The sequence below is a fragment of the Pistacia vera genome, unplaced genomic scaffold, assembly GCF_008641045.1.
Source record: "Pistacia vera cultivar Batoury unplaced genomic scaffold, PisVer_v2 Contig503, whole genome shotgun sequence".
Taxonomy (NCBI): Eukaryota; Viridiplantae; Streptophyta; class Magnoliopsida; order Sapindales; family Anacardiaceae; genus Pistacia; species Pistacia vera.
The window spans coordinates 862,921-881,616 of NW_022196339.1; the positions used below are offsets into that span (position 1 = coordinate 862,921).

Genomic DNA, 18,696 nt, shown 5'->3' on the forward strand with positions numbered 1-18,696 from the left:
TCAACGCTATGATAGTCTTACCGTATTACCTGTGCCCTAGGTCAGGATAATACTACGGCTATGAATGTTTCCAGAATGACCACCATAAGTGATCATAGGGATCTCACAATTAAGACTTACCATTGTTTAATTCCCTTGTCATGGTTCAACCACTCTAAGGGCATATATTAATACATACATATGAAATATGCTTTACATAATATAATCAATGCCTTTCATATATTGAATATTCATGATCCACGGGGTCAACATACAACAATATGATTAGCTCATGAGCACCTACTTGAACATGCTCCACCTCCTTCAAATGCTTAAATCTCTCGGAGCTTAGCCTTTATTGTTTTTATTTTTGTTGTATAAGAAAAACAATGTAATGAAACTCTCTTTCCTCACTAATGAAATCTATTTTTCCAAACTTTATCACCTCAATCTGTCTTTATTTATTTGTCGTTTGCATGAGCTTGTACGAGTTTCATTGAACTTGATTCATTTTTTCAACTTCTGTTTGCTACGAGATGTCCATTTCTCCGAAGTCTATTTGTTACTCGTTTTATATTAAGAGTTTTTGTTAGATCGCTAGCTTCGTTTATCTACGAGTTGTGTTGGTGAACACTTGTAGTTCGGTCCTCAAGTTATGGCGATGATCGTCTTTCTCAAGGACTTTCTTCAAGTAAAAAACAAGGACTCCATCTCAAGGCAACGTCGAGTTATGGTAAGGGACCTATCTTAAGTCTTTGTCATCGAGGTATATTTGAGTCCTCCCCAAGGTGTCAACGTCGATTTAGGGTTAAGCAAGTAGTCTTGTTCGAGTCGGCCATCATCGAGTTGTGGAGGATGCCCCCCCAGCTTAAGTTTTGGCGATATTGCATTCCTAAGGATCAAGTCCCTAAGTTACAACATGATCACCTTCTCAAGCTAAAGGCTTCAAGATTCATGACATCTTCTTTGTCTTCGGACTAAAGATACGAGCTGCGGTGTAGTTGATTTTTCCAACGCATGACCATGCCAAGATTTTACAGTGTATTTAATAAGACACTTACACACACTTTAAAACAAATTAAAATTGAGCTACTTATGACTTGTAATAAATTCTCATAAATCACGAATTACAATTAATATAGCTGAACTTGGCCTTTACAAATATGGAATGACAATTGAAAATTTACATTACAAAATTTACTGGACTTGGTTGACTTTGACATGAGAAGGCTTATGCTACTGCTCGTCATGATCTTGTCGATCTTCATTAGCTCATGTTTTGTCTATGAACTCTTTCAAGTGACCCCTTCGAATAAGGCCTTTTATGGCATCTTTAGGGCCGCAGTCATTTGTGTTATGGCTAACGCCCTTATGATATCGACAATATTTTTGAGAATCTCTCCCACTATTTTTCCGTCTTAATTTCTTAGGTCAAGGTAACTGCTTCGCCTTGCTTGACACTATGAAGATTTCTTCAAGAAGGGAAACTAGGGGACTATAATCGCTGAATCAAGGAAGTGGCTTGCGACCTCTTTTCGATTTTGTTCATTGTGTCTTTGAGAAATGATGTCTTGTCCTCGTTTCCTCGTTCTTGGCCATCTTTCCTCTTTTCTCCTACTCTATCATCATCGTGAACAGGGATGTTACTTGAGGCTCTGCCATTTAATGCATCCAGCGAGTTCTCTACTCGTTGTTATTTCGCTGCCATCTGGTAGAAACTGTTAGTGATTAGTCTCGAAAAAGCAACGAAAAAAATCAAACATTAAAACAAAAGTCAATCACTTTCTACGCCAAGATCCGGGCATAGATCAAATTGCTTACATGTTAATAAACAGAAAATCTGTATAATATAAATCATAATAAATAATCCATATAAGGATCAGGAACACATTACCAACGTTTAGAGGCTCCTTCAATACTTTGATTTCGCTTGTCGATTCAAGAAGAGAATTGCACGAACGTTGTCCACACGAAGATAATCTGCAGAACCTACTATAGTTTTGCTAGAACTAATAGAAGGCTTCAAGAATCAAGTGAATAAAAAAAAAAAAAAATTCTTTGATTCACACACTATGAAAAACGTGAGAGAGAGAAGAAAAGGTGGCTAGGGTTTTCTTTTTCTTCTCAATCAATGAATGAAAAAATTATATTTTTATGTTTTAATTAAGTTTCACTTATATAGTGTCATTTAATTAAAAACCCTAATCCCAATAGGAATAGCCATGGACTCTTAAGTTAATCCATCCTTGCAACCAAACACACCCTTTATGGTATTTTAAATTTAATTGATTATTAATATAATTAAAATAAATTAATATATATAATATATATATTAACATTTAATTAATAATAATAATCCATTTAAATATATGCGCACATATATTTAAATATAATCTCACTAATTTTAATTTGAATATTAAAATTAAATACAAGCAACAACCTTAGCAAATTTAATTGCATTATGAGATTACCAAAATACAATTTCGTCCTAAAAGATGAAAATACCCCTTTCACAAAAACGATTCTTAAATTATCTTCTAAGTGTGTGACCCATAGGCTCCTTATCATATCAGCAGTGAGTAGTATCACGATTAACACCAATTAATTGTCTCACTACTCACAGACCAATATTGACCCCTAGCAAGACATCATGGCCACCCGATAGATTTGGATTCAGCGAAACAACTACCTGTCAACGATATGGTTACTGTATAATCCAATCCTTTCATCATCTGCTATCTCATCGAGACTGAAGTACAAAAATAGTGTCAACCTCAAATATCCTCGACATGTTTGTATTCAGTTAATGGACCAATGACCGGAATAATAAATTTGATTGAGCAACAACTCAATCCCATTGTGGCCACATATTTAGTGTCATTGCCATTTACTGAATTACCTAGTGAGATAACTTCTCCTGTACCCAGGAGTGATGAGTCATTTGTAGATCCACCATAGTCTCGATACGCTTCTCAATGTATCCAATCATTACCGTATTGATAACTTTGAATAGAACTACATTGTGCTAGTGTCAAACTACACCAATTGGTGCACAAGGCACTCCGGTGATCTCAAGTCTAAGGATCACATGCACCACCATCCGTTAGAGGATTTATTCCATAGATACTGGGGTTACCATCCATATGGAATCCTCTGGTGGGTTTGTCCAGTGAACTTGACTCTAGCAAGCACTCATGCATTGCACTAGGTTGTCGGCAAACAATCTTGACAAGTGAGATCAGTCACTGCCTTTCGATAGGGTCATTCAACCCTATGATAGCCTTACCGTATTATCTGTGTCCTGATTGGTTAGAATAATATTGGGGCTACAGACATTTCTAGAATGGCCACCATATGTGATCATAAGGTTCTCACTATCAAGATTTGAAACACTTAATATCCTCGTCACGTTTCGACCATCCTAAGGACATATATCATTACATATAAATATGATTTACACGATATAGAAGAATATGCCTTTTATTGATAAATAAACATTTATTTACATAGTCAATCTTACAATAATTGATTAGCTCTAGGACACCTACTTTAACAATCTCTCACTTGCACTATAGACTTCTCAGATCAGATCAGATTGAATCAACTAAGTAAGTGTTTGGATTACTGGTGAGACAGTGATTCCTCAGCCACAACAATGACTCCATTGTTATCGCAGTAGAACTTTATTGGATCAACAATGCTTGGAACCACATCAAGTTCAGTAATGAACTTCTTGATCCAAACCACCTATACAACTGTATTAAACAATGCGTTATACTTAGCATCAATCGTAGAATCCATTATAGTACTTAACTTCGAGCTCTTATAGCTCACTGCAGCTCTATTGAGACAAAATATAAACCCAGATTGTAAGCGAAAATCATCTTTATCTATTTGGAGATTAGCATCACTGTATCTACTTACAGTGAGCTCATCTTCCCTTCCATAATCCAAGATCATATCCTTAGCCCCTTTTTAGGTATTTAAGGATGTCCATTGACACTTATCTAGTGTCACTCACTTTGATTTGATTGATATCTTCTACAAGTGCTGAATGCACATAAGACATCAATCTGAGTACATAACACATTGCTCACTAAGATCCTATTGATATCTTCTACAAGTGCTTAATGCACATAAGATATCAGTCCGAGCATGTAATCACAGCATCGCTCTCTTGGATCTGATTGATATCCCCTACAAGTGCTTGATGCACATGAGACATCAATCTGATCATACAAGATGGATCCACTTGCTAAAGCATGTGGAATCCTCTTCATTCTATCTCCCTCAATGTGTGGTTTAGAACACATATCTTCAGAGAGATAGACACTATGTGCCACCGGAAGAGATCCCTTCTTGGATTCCACACTGAATCTTTTCAGTACCTTGTCTATGTACTTCGACTTGGGCTAAACAAACTTCTTGATCTATTATGATAAATCTTCATTCCGAGAATGTAAGTTGTTTCTCCTAAGTCCTTTATGGAGAATCACTTGGATAACCAAGTGTTTACCGATTGCAAGTTTGGTATATCATTCTCGATCAGAAGTATGTCATCGACATACAACAATAAGAATGCCACTACGCTCCCACTCACCCTTTTGTAAACAGAAGTTTTATCTTCATTCTTGATGAAACCAAAGTATTTTATGGCTTCATCAAAACGAATGTTCCAGCTCCTTGAAGCTTGCTTGAGTCCATAAATGGACCTCATCAACTTGCATATCCTTTTAGCTTGTCCGTCAAGAATGAAACCATCGGGATGTGCCATATACACATCTTCTTCAAGGTTTCCATTCAAGAAAGCATCATTGACATCCATTTGCCAAATCTCATGATCATGATATGTAGCAATCGCAAGCATAATCCGGATGGATTTAATCATGGCAACTAGCAAAAGGTTTCTTCATAGTCAATGCCATTAATTTATTTGAAACCTTTGGCAACCAGTCATGCCTTATAAGTATGCACCTTGCCATCCATGTTAGTCTTCCTCTTGAAGACTCATTTACACCCTATGGGTTTTACCTCTTCAGGTGAATTCACCAGAAACCATGACTGGTTTTGGTACATGGAGTCCATCTAAGATTTTATGGCTTTAAGCCATTTAACAAAATCTGGATCCGATACAGATTCATCGTAGGTTTTGGGTTCATGTCTTGGTAGACCAGTATGTCACCATGTTGAGTCACGAGAAAACCATATCTCTCGGGCTCACGACGTACTCTCCCAGATCTATGTAGCTCCTGTGATACTTGAGATGGTTTACTTTGATCCACAAGTTGTGGAGTAACCTCCTCCTGATGTTCAACCACTTCTTGTGGCACATCATCCAGTCCTTCGTCTAATGTATCTTATGGTACTAGAACTTCATCGAGTTCTACTTTTCTCCCATTAGTACTTCTTAGAAAAAAAAATTCATTTTTTAGGAAGACACTAGTATGAGCAACAAAAGGTTTTATGCTCTTCTGGATGGTAGAAATAGTATCCTTAGGTCTCCTTAGGATACCCCACAAATACACTTTCATAGGATTTCGAGCCTAGCTTGTTTGAAGTCAATTTCTCTCCTCATTAATATATAACAGCTATCTGGCAGAAACGAGCTAGACTTTCATGGTCCTCGCTTTGCAAATCCTTCCATAGATCGGTGTGTGGTCTTACCCCAACAATAAAGAGTGTATGAGGTGACTCTTTTGGCGTGTCTTTTACTTTGCTTTGCTCCATTTGAAACCTCATTACATATGAAGTCACAAACTCGCTCTTTTCCTGTCGGATATTGCTGAGGTAGCTTAAGGGCATTACAAACTGTCTTCTTGCTTGAAACTGCTGGAGATAGAGCATAGCGAACTACTTCCAGGAATGAATAGAGTCTTCTGAAAGCCTTTTATACTATCTTTTTGCATCTTTGACCAGAGTGACTACAAAACAATGACATTTTGCATGGTCTAAGATCTGATGCAATTCCATGGGGTCATTGAAAGCATCGAGGTGATCTCGGGAATCACATTTCCCATCAAAATTATTGTCAACCCTTTGCAGCCTAGAGGTAGAGGTGCTCGACAAACCTCTTTTGAAAATAGGGAGTCGACAGTTCCCGCCACTTGGTCATCTTGACGAGCTCTAAGTTGTCAATGTTAGAGTAGGTGCCCTAGAGCCAATCAATTATTGTAGAATTGGCTCTCTAAAATAATGTTTATTAATCAATAAAAGACAATTTTCTTCTACATCATGTAAATCATAATTTTGTGTATTGATATATGTCTTTAGGATGGTAAAACCGTGACGAGGATATCAAGTGTTTCAAATCTTGATAGTGAGAACCCTATGATCACATATGGTGGCTATTATAAAAATGTCTGTAGCCCTAATATTATTCTGACCAAGGACATAGATAATACGGTAAGACTATCATAGTGTTGAACGACCCTGTTGAACGACAGTGACTGATCTCACTTGTCAAGGTTGTTTGCCGACAACCTGGTGCGACACATGGGTACTTGCTGTAGGCAAGTTCACTGAACAGACCCACTAGAGGATCCATATAGATGGTAACCCTATTGTCTATGGAACAAATCCTCTAACGAATGGTGGTGCATGTGATCCTTAGACTTGAGATCACCGGAGTGCCTTGTACACCGATTGATGTAGTTTGACACCAGCCTACCATAGTTCTATTCAGAGCTATCAATACGGTAGTGATTGATTGCATTGAGAAGTGTATCAAGACTATGATGAATCAACAAAAGGATTCATCACTCCCGGGTACAAGAGAAGTTATTTCACGGTGTAATTTAGTGAATGGCAATAACACTAAAGTTGTGGCCACAGTGGGATTGAGTTGTTGCTCAATCCAATTTATTATTTTCGTCATCGGTCCAGTAACTGAATACAAAGATATCGAAGATAACTGAGGTTGACACTATTTATGTACCTCAGCCTTGATGAGACAACAGATGATGAAAGGATCGGTTTGCACGATAACCATATCGTTGATAGGCAAGTTGTTTCGTTGAATCCGAATCTATTGGGTGGCCATGATGCCTTGCTAGAGGCCAATCTTGGTCTGTGTTTAGTGAGATGATTGATTGGTGTCAATCGCGAGACTACTCACTGCCGATATGATGAGACAACTTCGAGTCACACACATAGAAGACATATTAAGGATGAATTGGTGAGAAATGGTATTTTCATCATTTGTGATGAAAAGGTATTTTTGTCATTTATGATGGAAATGATATTTTCGTCTTTTGAGATGAAAGGGTATTTTCATAATTTCACAATGTAATTAAATTTGCTGAGGTCGTTGCCTATATTTAATTTCATATTGAAATTAAAATTAGTGAGATTATATATTCAAACATATATTAATATTAATATTAGTGAAGATAATATATATGAAATATGAAATTCATATTTGAATTTAAATATATATTCAATATTAATATTTGATGATATTAATAAAGATAATATATGAAAATGAAAATCATATTTGAATTTGAATAAGATGACATGTGGATTATTACCTTGTTTGGTAATGAGGATTTACTATTCTAGTCATGGAATAAATTTATTCCTAACTAGATTAGGGTTTTAATTTTTGTTGAATATAAAAGGCAACTTAAAATTAAAATAAAATGCGAGAACACATTAATTAAATCCAAGCCACTCACCTCACTCTCTCTCATGTTTTTCACTTGGTGGAGAAGAGAATTTTTCTTGAAGAAAAATTATGCATCCTTTTTGCTTGTGTGTCTTGCTAGCACTTGAGACCGCAAGTCGATTGCCATCCTGTCTTCGTAGGGATACCAAGAGTTAACTCTTATCTTAGAATGTGAGCGATTTGTATCGATTGAAGGAGCCTCCAAACGCTGGAATGAAATCTGGAATTTTTATATTCAATATCATTTCATATGTAAATAACCTAAATCGGGTATAAGGTTCTTGGGTTCAATGTTGTTGTTGGGGATTTCATTTTTGTTTTCTGCTACATAATCCCCATCAGCAACTAACAGTGGTATCAGAGCCTTCCTTATACCTTTTACGTTGTTATTCGATGTTTAGTTGAATTGATTTTGATATGTATCGATTATGTTATTGCATGATGTGTAAAAACTGTTTTTTTTTTTTTTTTGTTTTTTTTTTTTTTGGTGTTAAAAATCTATTGTGGTTGATGTGTTGCTAATTTGATTTTTTGCAGCTGTTTTTGGGGGATCAAAATCAAATAAAACTTGATTCCGATCAGAGAAGGATGCTGCCTTGTAGGATGGCATGTTGCTACGGTGTGCTGCCGCGTGCGACAGCAACAAAAAGCAGCAGCGGCAGCGCACAAATGTGCACTGCTGCTTCATAGATTGCGTGCGGTTGTTGCATGCTGCCACACAGGGAATAGTACTGGCCACATGCTCCAGCATATGGCCTGGGATGTGCTGCCGCAAATGGCACAACAACAGCCTTGTACGACTACACCAAGGCTATTGCCACACGCAGCAGTTGCGCATGCGAATGCGCTGCTACTGTCTTCTTGATTGGATGCTATTTTGGGGCTGCCCTATGGTGGCCAAGTGCTCCCAGCACTTGGCCTCAGTTGGCACTTGATTTTTCAGCTAAGGGCCTAATTTGGTGCACGTTTAGATCTGGATTTTTTGGGTAGCCCACGTAAAGATGCAATGGGCTGAATTTTGGGCCGTGATCACATTATTGTGTGATATTTTTAATCCATATTTTTCTTTAAAAAAAACATTGTTGCATGTTAGAAATATTCTGGAGGCCCAATTGAGTGAGACCCGATAATAAGGGACTAAAATAAAAATTTTAAAACTTGTTGGACTTAAACTTGTAATTTGCCAACCTAATCAAAATTAAATTTTTATTGTTTATGCATGATTCTTGTTTATGAATATGCATGGTGCTTGGTGCATAAGCCTACAAACCTAGTTTAATTGTTTTGGGTTATGTAATTTAAAATAGGGCCTATGTGCCCTGCCTTTCTCTAAACCTCCAATGTAACTTCTTTCTCTCATCTCTCTCCCCTCGAAGGTAACTCGAGGTTTCTTTTCAATAATGTAAAATGTAATTTTATTTTTGAAAGTTGTGTAATGTTCGAGAAGAAGAAGTGATGGAAAGGAAGGAGGCGAAATTACTTGAAGAACCCATTTCCTTTTAAACCTAGGTTGACCTACCGGGAAATTGGTTTTAGTTAAGGCTATGCACCAAAACGTTTATTTTACGCTTTGTATGCATGCTAAGGGTGTATGTTATGACTATAACATTCTAAGAAAGATAAAATTGGTGAGACATAAAATAAAAAAAAAACCCCTCAACTAAAGTATATTAAGTCAAAATTAAAATGCCTTCCATCACCATGTCTTTAATCAAACCATTGTTCATTGGAACCTTGTTCGCCAAAGCGAAGGGTACACTTCTACCAGTGGGAGGTTAAAGTTCATTGGAGTTTTCCTTAATGGTGATAAGTCAACTTAAAATGACGTGTTTTGCTTGCTAGCCAAAGCGAAGGTTGATAAACATGTCATTGGCCTAGTAGAGAAGTACACTTGTTATGTGTACGTGGCGGCATGTAGTGTCCACTCTATTGATACTGAGAATCATACTTGAGGACAATGGCTTCAGTCATCGTACTGTGTGATTGGCTTGTTGGCTTGTTTCACATTTGAGGTTGGTAGTGAGAGCCATCAATTGATGTGGATTAAGTTTGTTGGCCTACCTAATTAACTCATTTTGGCTTGTTCACCAAAACAAATGTTTGAAATGGGCTAGATAGGATCTCAGTCCACTAGGAAAGTCAACGGGCTTTCACGAGTTAATAGTGAGGGCTATTGGCTTGAGGAAAATAGTGGGAGCAATTATTTAATAAAAGGCCTCATTAAATAATAATAATAAACATTGTAATAACGTTTACTTATTCGACACTTGTAGATTCACTTAAAAATTGAGCAATATGATCCCATCATCACTGCGACAAATCATCGAACTGAGAGACAAATGGAATGGTGAGAATTTCGTTGACTGGTATAGAAGTATAAACAATATACTTCAATCAAGCAATAAATTATACACCATTGAACAGACTTTGTCACCAGAGCCTGCTGATAGTTCTATCCATCAGACTAGGTATGTATATATGAAGCATACACATGATGCAAAAGCAGAAATGACAAGATACATTGTGCTTGCATCAATGACACCATTACTGCGACAGCAGTGCCAGAATATAGACTTAGCTTCTAATCTTTATTTTCTCTAGAGAAATGAAAAGTATATGGTGTCTCGGTCACTGTTTAGATGCAAGATGGAAGAGGGTACCAAAATTGGCGATCATATACTCAAGTTGACCGAGTATATGAACAAGCTTGAGATTTTGGGATACAGACTTAATGAGGGTTTAGCGATAGACCTAATATTACAGTCTTTGCTAGATTCCTACTTTTAATTTGTCCATGACTTCATTGAGGATGATAAGAATAATACCTTTTTCGAGCTTCTGGATATTTTAAAGGCTACTGAGTCAGACATGAAAATGTTAGAAACATTGACGTTGGTTGAAGCCAACTCAAGTGAGAAGGAAAAGGCTCAAAGTTTGTTGGAAGGAACTATTGTAGATAGGAAGGGCATTTGTCCTCATTGTGGGAATCCTAGCCACTAGAGGAAACATTTCAAGGCCTTCCTTGCAAAAAGGAAGAAGAATGCTACTTCTTCGTTAGGTACGTTCATGATTGGGATTAACTTCTCCTGTCAAAACCTTGGGTCATTGACACAAGATGTGGTACTCACATTTGTTCTGATGTGTAGGAACTACGGCAGAGTAGATTGCTTGCCGAGGGAGAGGTGGACCTATCAGTTGGAAATTGAGCACGTGTTGTTGCATTAGCTGGAGGATCTTATTGTCTGATTTTGCCTACAGGCTTGTTACTTGGAACTTGTGGATTATTATGTTTTTTCCTCGATTTCTAGAAATAATATTTCTATGTCCACTTAGGACAAGTAAGAATATTATTTTACTAATGGATTGTTGTCCTTGAGTATAAATAATATTCTTTATGGAAATGTTTCATAATAATATGTTCTTAAATAGACAATAAGGATATTCTCAAAATTACAACTATGCCAAGTATGACAAGTTGAGTTAAACATAACTGAAGGAATGTGGGACAATATCAAAACTCACCCCTCCGTATACACCCCAACACAATGGAGTGTCTGAAAAGAGGAATAGGATCTTACTTGAAATGGTTAGGTCCATGATGAGTTTAAGTGATTTCCCTACATCATTCTAGGGTTATGCCCTAAAGACTATGACTCACGTATTGAACCATGTGTTGTCAAAATCTGTAGATAAGACTCCATATGAACAATGGAGAGGGCGAAAGCTCAACTTGTCTTATCTAAAGATTTGGGGTTTCGAAGCTTATGTCAAGAAATTGACTTCGAACAAACTAGGCCCAAAATCTAACAAATGTATATTCGTGGAGTATATTAAGGAGACCAAATGATACTATTTTTATCACCCAAAAGAGCAAAAAAATTTTGTTGCTCGTACTGGTGTCTTCTTAAAAGGAATTTTTCCTAAGAAGTACTAGTGGGAGAAAAGTATAACTCAATGAAGTTTTAGAACCACAAAATGCATTAGACAAATGACGGGAGGATGTGCCACAGGAAGTGGTTGAACATCGTGAGAAGGTCACTCCACAATCCGTGGATCAAAGTGAACCACCTCAAGTAGCATAGGAGCCATGTAGGTTTGGAAGAGTACATCACGAGCCTGAGAGATATAGTTTTCTCATGACTTAACATGGTGACGTACTGGTCTACCAAGACAACGAATCCAGAACCTACGAAGATGCTATATCGGATCTAGATTTAATTAAATGACTTGAAGCCATGAAATCTGAGATGGACTCCATGTACCAGAACCAATTATGGTTTCTGGTAGATCCACCTTAAGGGGTAAAACCCATAGGGTGTAAATGGGTCTTCAAGAAGAAAACTGACATGGATGGCAAAGTGCATACCTATAAGGCATGACTAGTTGCCAAAGGTTTCAAACAAATTCATGGTAATAACTATGAAGAAACCTTTTCGCTGGTTGCCATGATTAAGTCTATCCGAATTATGCTTGCAATTGTTGCATATCAAAACTGTGAAATTTGGCAAATGGATGTCAAAATGGCTTTCCTGAATAGAAACCTTGAAGAGGATGTGTATACGACACAACCCGATGTTTTCGTTCTTGACAGATAAGCTGATAAGGTATGCAAGTTGTAGAGGTCCATTTATGGACTCAAGCAAGCTTCAAGGAGCTAGAACATTCATTTTGATGAAGCCGTAAAAGAATTCGGTTTTATCAAGAATGAAGATGAGCCCTGTGTTTACAAGAAAGTAAGTGGGAGCACGGTGGCATTCTTGCTGTTGTATGTCGATGACATACTTCTCATCGGGAATGATATAACGAACTTGCAATCGGTAAAGACTTGGTTATCGAAGTGCTTTTCCATGAAGGACTTAGGAAAAACAACATACATCCTCAGAATAAAGATCTATAGTAATAGATCACATAGGTTGTTTGGCCTAAGTCAGAGTACATATATATACAAGGTATTGAAGAGATTCAGTATGGAAGAATCCAAGAAGGGATTTCTTCCGATGCCACATGGTATCTATCTCTCTAAGGATACGTGTCCTAAAACACACGATGAGAGAGATAAAATGAAGAGGATCCCATATGCGTCAGCAATTGGATCCATCATGTACGCCATGTTGTATGCTCAGATTGATGTCTCATGTGCATTAAGTACTTGCAGACGATATCAATCGGATCCAAGTGAGCGGTGTGATGTTGTGTACTCAGATTGATGTCTTATGTGCATTAAACTCTTGTAGAAGATATCAATTAGATCCTAGTAAGCGACACTGGATGGGTGTCAAGAACATCCTTAAGTACTTGAAAAATGACTAAGGATATGTTCTTGGTCTATGGAGGGGAAGATGAGCTCATTGTAAAAGGATACAGTTATGCTAGTTTCCAAATGGATAAAGATGATTTTCGCTTGCAATTCGGGTTTATATTTTGTCTCAATAGAGTTGTAGTGAGCTAGAAGAACTCAAAGCAAAGTACTGCAGTGGATCCTACAACTGATGCTAAGTATATCGCATTACCTAATGCAGCCGTGTAGACAGTTTGGATAAAGAAGTTCATTACTGAACTTAATGTGGTTCTAAGCATTGTTGATCCAGTAAAGTTCTACTGCGACAACAATGGAGCCATTGTTGTGGCTAAGGAACTACGGTCTCACCAGTGATCCAAACACTTACTTGGTTGATTCAATCTAATATGAGAAATCGATTAGAAAAGGGGATGTGTGAATTTGCAGAATACCTACTAACCCACAGTTAAAGTTTCTGTTGCAACAGAAGCTTGATGGGCACTTAGGGTCATTTGGTGTTGAGTACGTGAATGATTAGCTATAGTGCAAGTGGGAGATTGTTAGAGTAGGTGCTCTAGAGCCAATCAATTATTATAGAATTGACTCTCTGAAATAATGTTTATTAATCAATAAAAGACAATTTTCTTCTATATCATGTAAATCAAAATTGTGTTTATTGATATATGTCCTTAGGATGGTAGAACCGTGACAAGAATATCAAGTGTTTCAAATCTTGATAGTGAGAACCCTATGATCACATATGGTGGTCATTCTAGAAATGTCCGTAGCCCTAGTATTATTCTGACCAGGGACACAGATAATACGGTAAGGCTATCATAGTGTTGAACGACACTATCGAAAGACAATGATTGATCTCACTTATCAAGGTTGTTTGTTGACAACCTTGTGCGACACATAGGTGCTTGTTGTAGGCAAGTTCACTAGAAAGACCCACTAGAAGATTCCATATAGATGATAACCCTAGTGTACGGAATAAATCCTCTAAAGAATGGTGGTGTATGTGATCCTTAGACTTGAGATCACCGGAGCGCCTTGTACACCGATTGGTGTAGTTTGACACAAGCCTAACATAGTTCTATTCAGAGCTATCAATACCGTAGTGATTGGCTGTATTGAGAAGTGTATCAAGACTATGGTGGATCAACAAAAGGATTCATCACTCCCGGGTACGACAGAAGTTATCTCACGGCGCAATTCAGTGAATGGCAATGACACTAAAGTTGTGGCCACTGTGGGATTGAGTTGTTGCTCAATCCAATTTATTATTCCGGTAATTGGTCCAGTAACTGAATACAAAGATATCAAAGATAATTGAGGTTGACACTATTTCTGTACCTTAGCCTCGATGAGATAACAAATGATGAAACGATCGGTTTGCACGGTAACCATATCGTTGATAGGCATGTTGTTTCGCTGAATCCGAATCTATCGGGTGGCCATGATGCCTTGCTAGAGGCCAATCTTAGTCTGTGTTTAGTGAGAATTGGTGTAATCGCGAGACTACTCATTGCCGATATGATGAGGGGTCTTCGAGTCACACACATAGAAGGCAGATTAAGGATGAATTGGTGAGAAAGGGTATTTTCGTCATTTGTGATAAAAGGGTATTTTCGTCTTTTGAGATGAAAGGGCATTTTTGTAATCTCACAGTGTAATTAAATTTGTTGAGGTCGTTGCCTATATTTAATTTCATATTGAAATTAAAATTAGTGAGATATAAGAATTATGAAAATCATATTTGAATTTGAATAAGATGTCATGTGGATTATTACCTTGTATGGTAACGAGGATTTACTCTTTTAGTCATGGAATAAATTTATTCCTAACTAGATTAGGGTTTTAATTTTTGTTGCATATAAAAGGCAACTTAAAATTAAAATAAAATGAGAGAACACATTAATTAAATTCAAGCCACTCACCTCACTCTCTCTCACGTTTTTCACTTGGTGGAGAAGAGAATTTTTCTTGAAGAAAAATTATGCATCTTTTTTGCTTGTGTCTTGCTAGCACTTGAGACCGCAAGTCGATCGCCATCCTGTCTTCGTGTGGATACAGAGAGTTCACTCTTATCTTAGAGTGGGAGCGATTCGTATCGATTAAAGGAGCCTCCAAACACTGGTATGAAATCTAGAAATTTTATATTCAATATCATTTCATATGTAAATAACGTAAATCGAGTATAAGGTTCTTGGGTTCAATGTTGTTGTTGGGGATTTTATTTTTGTTTTCCGCTGCGTAAACCCCATTAGCGACTAACAGTCAAGTATTCTCTACACCTGATCTAGTTGATCGTTCACCCGAGGATTCCTCACTGGGCCCAGGTTGGACCTCTGTGCATTGAGATGGGTCCTATGATCAATTCTCCGCGAATTCAAGTGAGTGCAAGCCTTTTTGCCATTCTTGTCAAGCATGCTGGCATGTGAGGATGAGCTATAATTGCTCGAATAATGAGTATTATATGAGGTTTCTTGATGTGGGTGTGAGCCGCCACGTTGATTTTGGGCGTTTAATTGACGCGAAGTATGTCCTTGGCATGAGTTCACACCAGCACGTTGGGCGCTTGCCCCCTGCTGGATTATTGGTTGAACGAGCATGCAACTTCTTGGCGCTTTTCTCTCTCATCCATTGGTTGTTTCCCTGGGCGCCCGCCCTTGCTGGATTACCCGTGGAACAACTGGTGGGCGAGTCTACATGGCCCTCTGATAACCTCCTGGTGGCCAGGTTCATTCTCATTGATCTGATTAGCTTCAGTTGCACTTTTGGATGCTCTAGTACGTGTTATGGTTGTTATGCTTGATTAACGAATAAGATTGACAAGGGAAGACCCTTGTTCTAATGCCAAAATGTTGTTACAAAATCTTACAACAACTAGAGATACCCGATTAATCTTGACGGAATTGGATAAGATGATTGTGTGATTATAAATAATCAGTAAGAGAAATTGAAGTGAGAATAGAAAATAAAGACAAAGAATAGTTTTAAAGTGGTTCGGCGAGCTAAACCTCAAGCCTACGTCCACTATTTTCTTATTAATGTGTTTGATTACAAGAATAAGCTCTCTCTCTCTCTCTCTCTAAAATGATTTTGAGGGGGTTTATATATTGCTGAATTGAAAACGGTTACAAGAGGGATTCTTGGGATAATGGTTTGACTTTGGGAAGTTAATCCCATGATCCTTGGTGTAGTTATCATGTCGAGATTATAGGGAGTCAATCTCGTGATCTTCTCTTTAATTTTAAGGGATAACACCTGTCTAAGGAGATAAAGCTCATTCAAGGTTTGAAGGATAACTGTCAGGTAGCTCGCTATACTTCTGAACGTAGCTCGCCTCCATTTGATCATCGTCTCACAAATTACTCCGAGATATAGCTCACTCTAAGCTATTGGTTGCTCCGAGCTATCCGCAAATTCTCGTACAACAATAATATTTCAAAGACTCAAAGTTATCCTATTTTAAATGATATTAACAAAATGAATTTAATAAGGAATACATTAATTTATTTATAACATATGAATGCCAAAGAGTTACCTAATTAATAATTTATAATATATATATTTTTTTTAAATAAAAATGAATCTAGTTTTCTTCAGCAAAGATGATCAAAGTTAAATGATAAAGACGAAAAGAATCAAATGAAAGTTACAAATTATATCACCAAACTTAGTGGTATTTTTTTCTTTTTTGTTTTAGTAAATTATTAAGCTCGAAGATGGTAGGATATGATTAAGATAAAAGGAAATGTAACGTATTTGTGTAGTTCCATTGGAATTACCAAAACAAAAAAACTCTGAAGCCTGAGGCTCAGGAGTTAGAATTTTGTTGACCAACGTTAAAAAATATATATATATTACAAGGTAACATATCTATTCCCCATTGGTAACATATCTATTCCCCATTTAACAATATATATTTTAAACCTATATTTCTAAACAAAATAATAAGGTGGTGAGCCGATGGCCACAATTTACAAAATAAAATATCATTCCAACTTGTATGGCAAATCCATCACGGACTCACCATTTGGCCCTTCTGCGGACTAAAACCTTCAACCCTCCAGCCATATGAGCCGTTAAAAGAGGAACAAAAACCGGCCGCTTCTCACAAACCGGTTCAATCTCAAACTTCCTCAATATCGTACCCACCACATACTTCATCTGAATAAAAGCCATTTCCTTCCCGAGACACACCCTTGGACCGGCCTGAAAAACCGGATACTTATATGGGCTAACGGATTTCAACACAATGTTTTCTGAACCCGGTTCGTTAAACCATCGGTCTGGTTTGAACTCCAAGCAGTCCTTCCCCCACAACTCCTCCATTCTTCCCATCCCGTAAGGAATGTAAGTGACTCTATCTCCCTTACGCACTCGCGTGCCGTCGGGCAAAACATCGTCAGCGGCGGCGTGTTTGGAGTCCCATGCAACCGGAGGATAAAGCCGCATGGACTCGCATAAGCATGCTTTCAAAATAACCATCTCTTTTAAAGCTTCAAAATCTAATGGCCTTTCTCCATTGTTGGTGATTAATTCTACTTCATCTATAATCATCTTTTCAAGGGCTTTATTTTCAGAAAGCAACCAGAAAAGCCACGTCATTGTGGCGGATGTGGTGTCTCTTCCTGCCATTATGAAGCTGATCACCATGTCTCTTGTGACTTCCTCGCTTTGTCCAGCTGACAGCATTCTCGACAAAAGGTCTTCATCGCAATTTCTTTCCGAGTCGTTTTCAAGAACATTCTTCTTTTTTTGAATGATTTCCAAAACCGAGTCGTGAACGAGGTTGACAGCTTCTTTGAGTTTCTTCTCGGAGCCTACATTAAAGACTCGCTTTAATTTCCAAATCAAATAAACGGGGGCAGTTCCTCTCATGGCACAAATCTCTGACGCTGTATCGAAAGCTTCAAAAAGGGGCGGCAATGATTTTGAAAGATCCAAACAAAACGGATCAGTACCCAAAGAAACCTTACCCACAATGTCAAATGCAAACCTCTTTAATATATCTTGTAAGTCCAAAACTTTTTCATTCTCCATTGCATCTTCAAGCACGGGTATCAGTCGATTTTCCACTTCTCCTTGAAGTGTTTTAACGATGAATTCCCTCAACGACTTGGTGCTGAACTCATGGCTAGCTAACTTGCGCTGCGCGCTCCATAACTCACCATCAACGTTGAATATACCGCAACCGAGAAGGTCACCAAGAATTTCAGTGAAGGGTTTACCTTTCGGGAAGTTGTTGAAGTTAGTCTTGAGTATGTGCTCAACGTTGGCCGGGTTCGCTGTGACAAAAGTGCGACGTGCACCGAGCCGGTGGACCAAGATGGTCTGGCTGGGTGAACTCGATAAAAGATTAGTGTACCAGTCTAGAAGACGGTGGCGATTTTTATAGAAAGAGATTAAGCAGCCAATAAAAGGGTGAGAAGGAGGGGCATAAGTAGATGATGATGGTTTATTAAAGAGACAAGAGAATAACAATTCTTGGTGTATTAATGGGGAGAAGAAAGAGAGAATGAAAAATCCCAAAGAAAAAAACAAAATAAGATAGACAACCATGGCTACTTGAAGCAAGTGGTGGTGTTGCAGTGGGTTTGGAGTATTGATTGTTGGTTTAAAGAGAGCACGTAAAAGAAAGAGATGGATGAGGGATTTATATATATAGAAATTTATGAGAGAAACGGACCATCGTGAACGCGTTTTTGTGAGACGAAGAGACAAAAGACACGTGTTAAATTTGAAACTTAAAAAGGGAAAAACAACT

At 37.7% G+C, this 18,696-nt stretch overlaps 1 protein-coding gene across 1 annotated transcript; it reads right to left on the reverse strand.

Moving 5' to 3' along the window:
* Positions 1-16,955: 16,955 nt before the first annotated feature.
* LOC116105682 (cytochrome P450 94B3-like) lies at positions 16,956-18,546 on the reverse strand. The gene has a single exon (XM_031392095.1). The coding sequence runs from the start codon at positions 18,489-18,491 to the stop codon at positions 16,956-16,958; it is 1,536 nt and encodes a 511-aa protein (XP_031247955.1). The 5' UTR covers positions 18,492-18,546.
* Between the last annotated feature and the right edge of the window lie 150 nt (positions 18,547-18,696).

Excerpts from the sequence above, each read along its gene's own strand:
- LOC116105682 (XM_031392095.1), bottom strand. The coding sequence starts at position 18,491 with ATGGTTGTCTATCTTATTTTGTTTTTTTCTTTGGGATTTTTCATTCTC.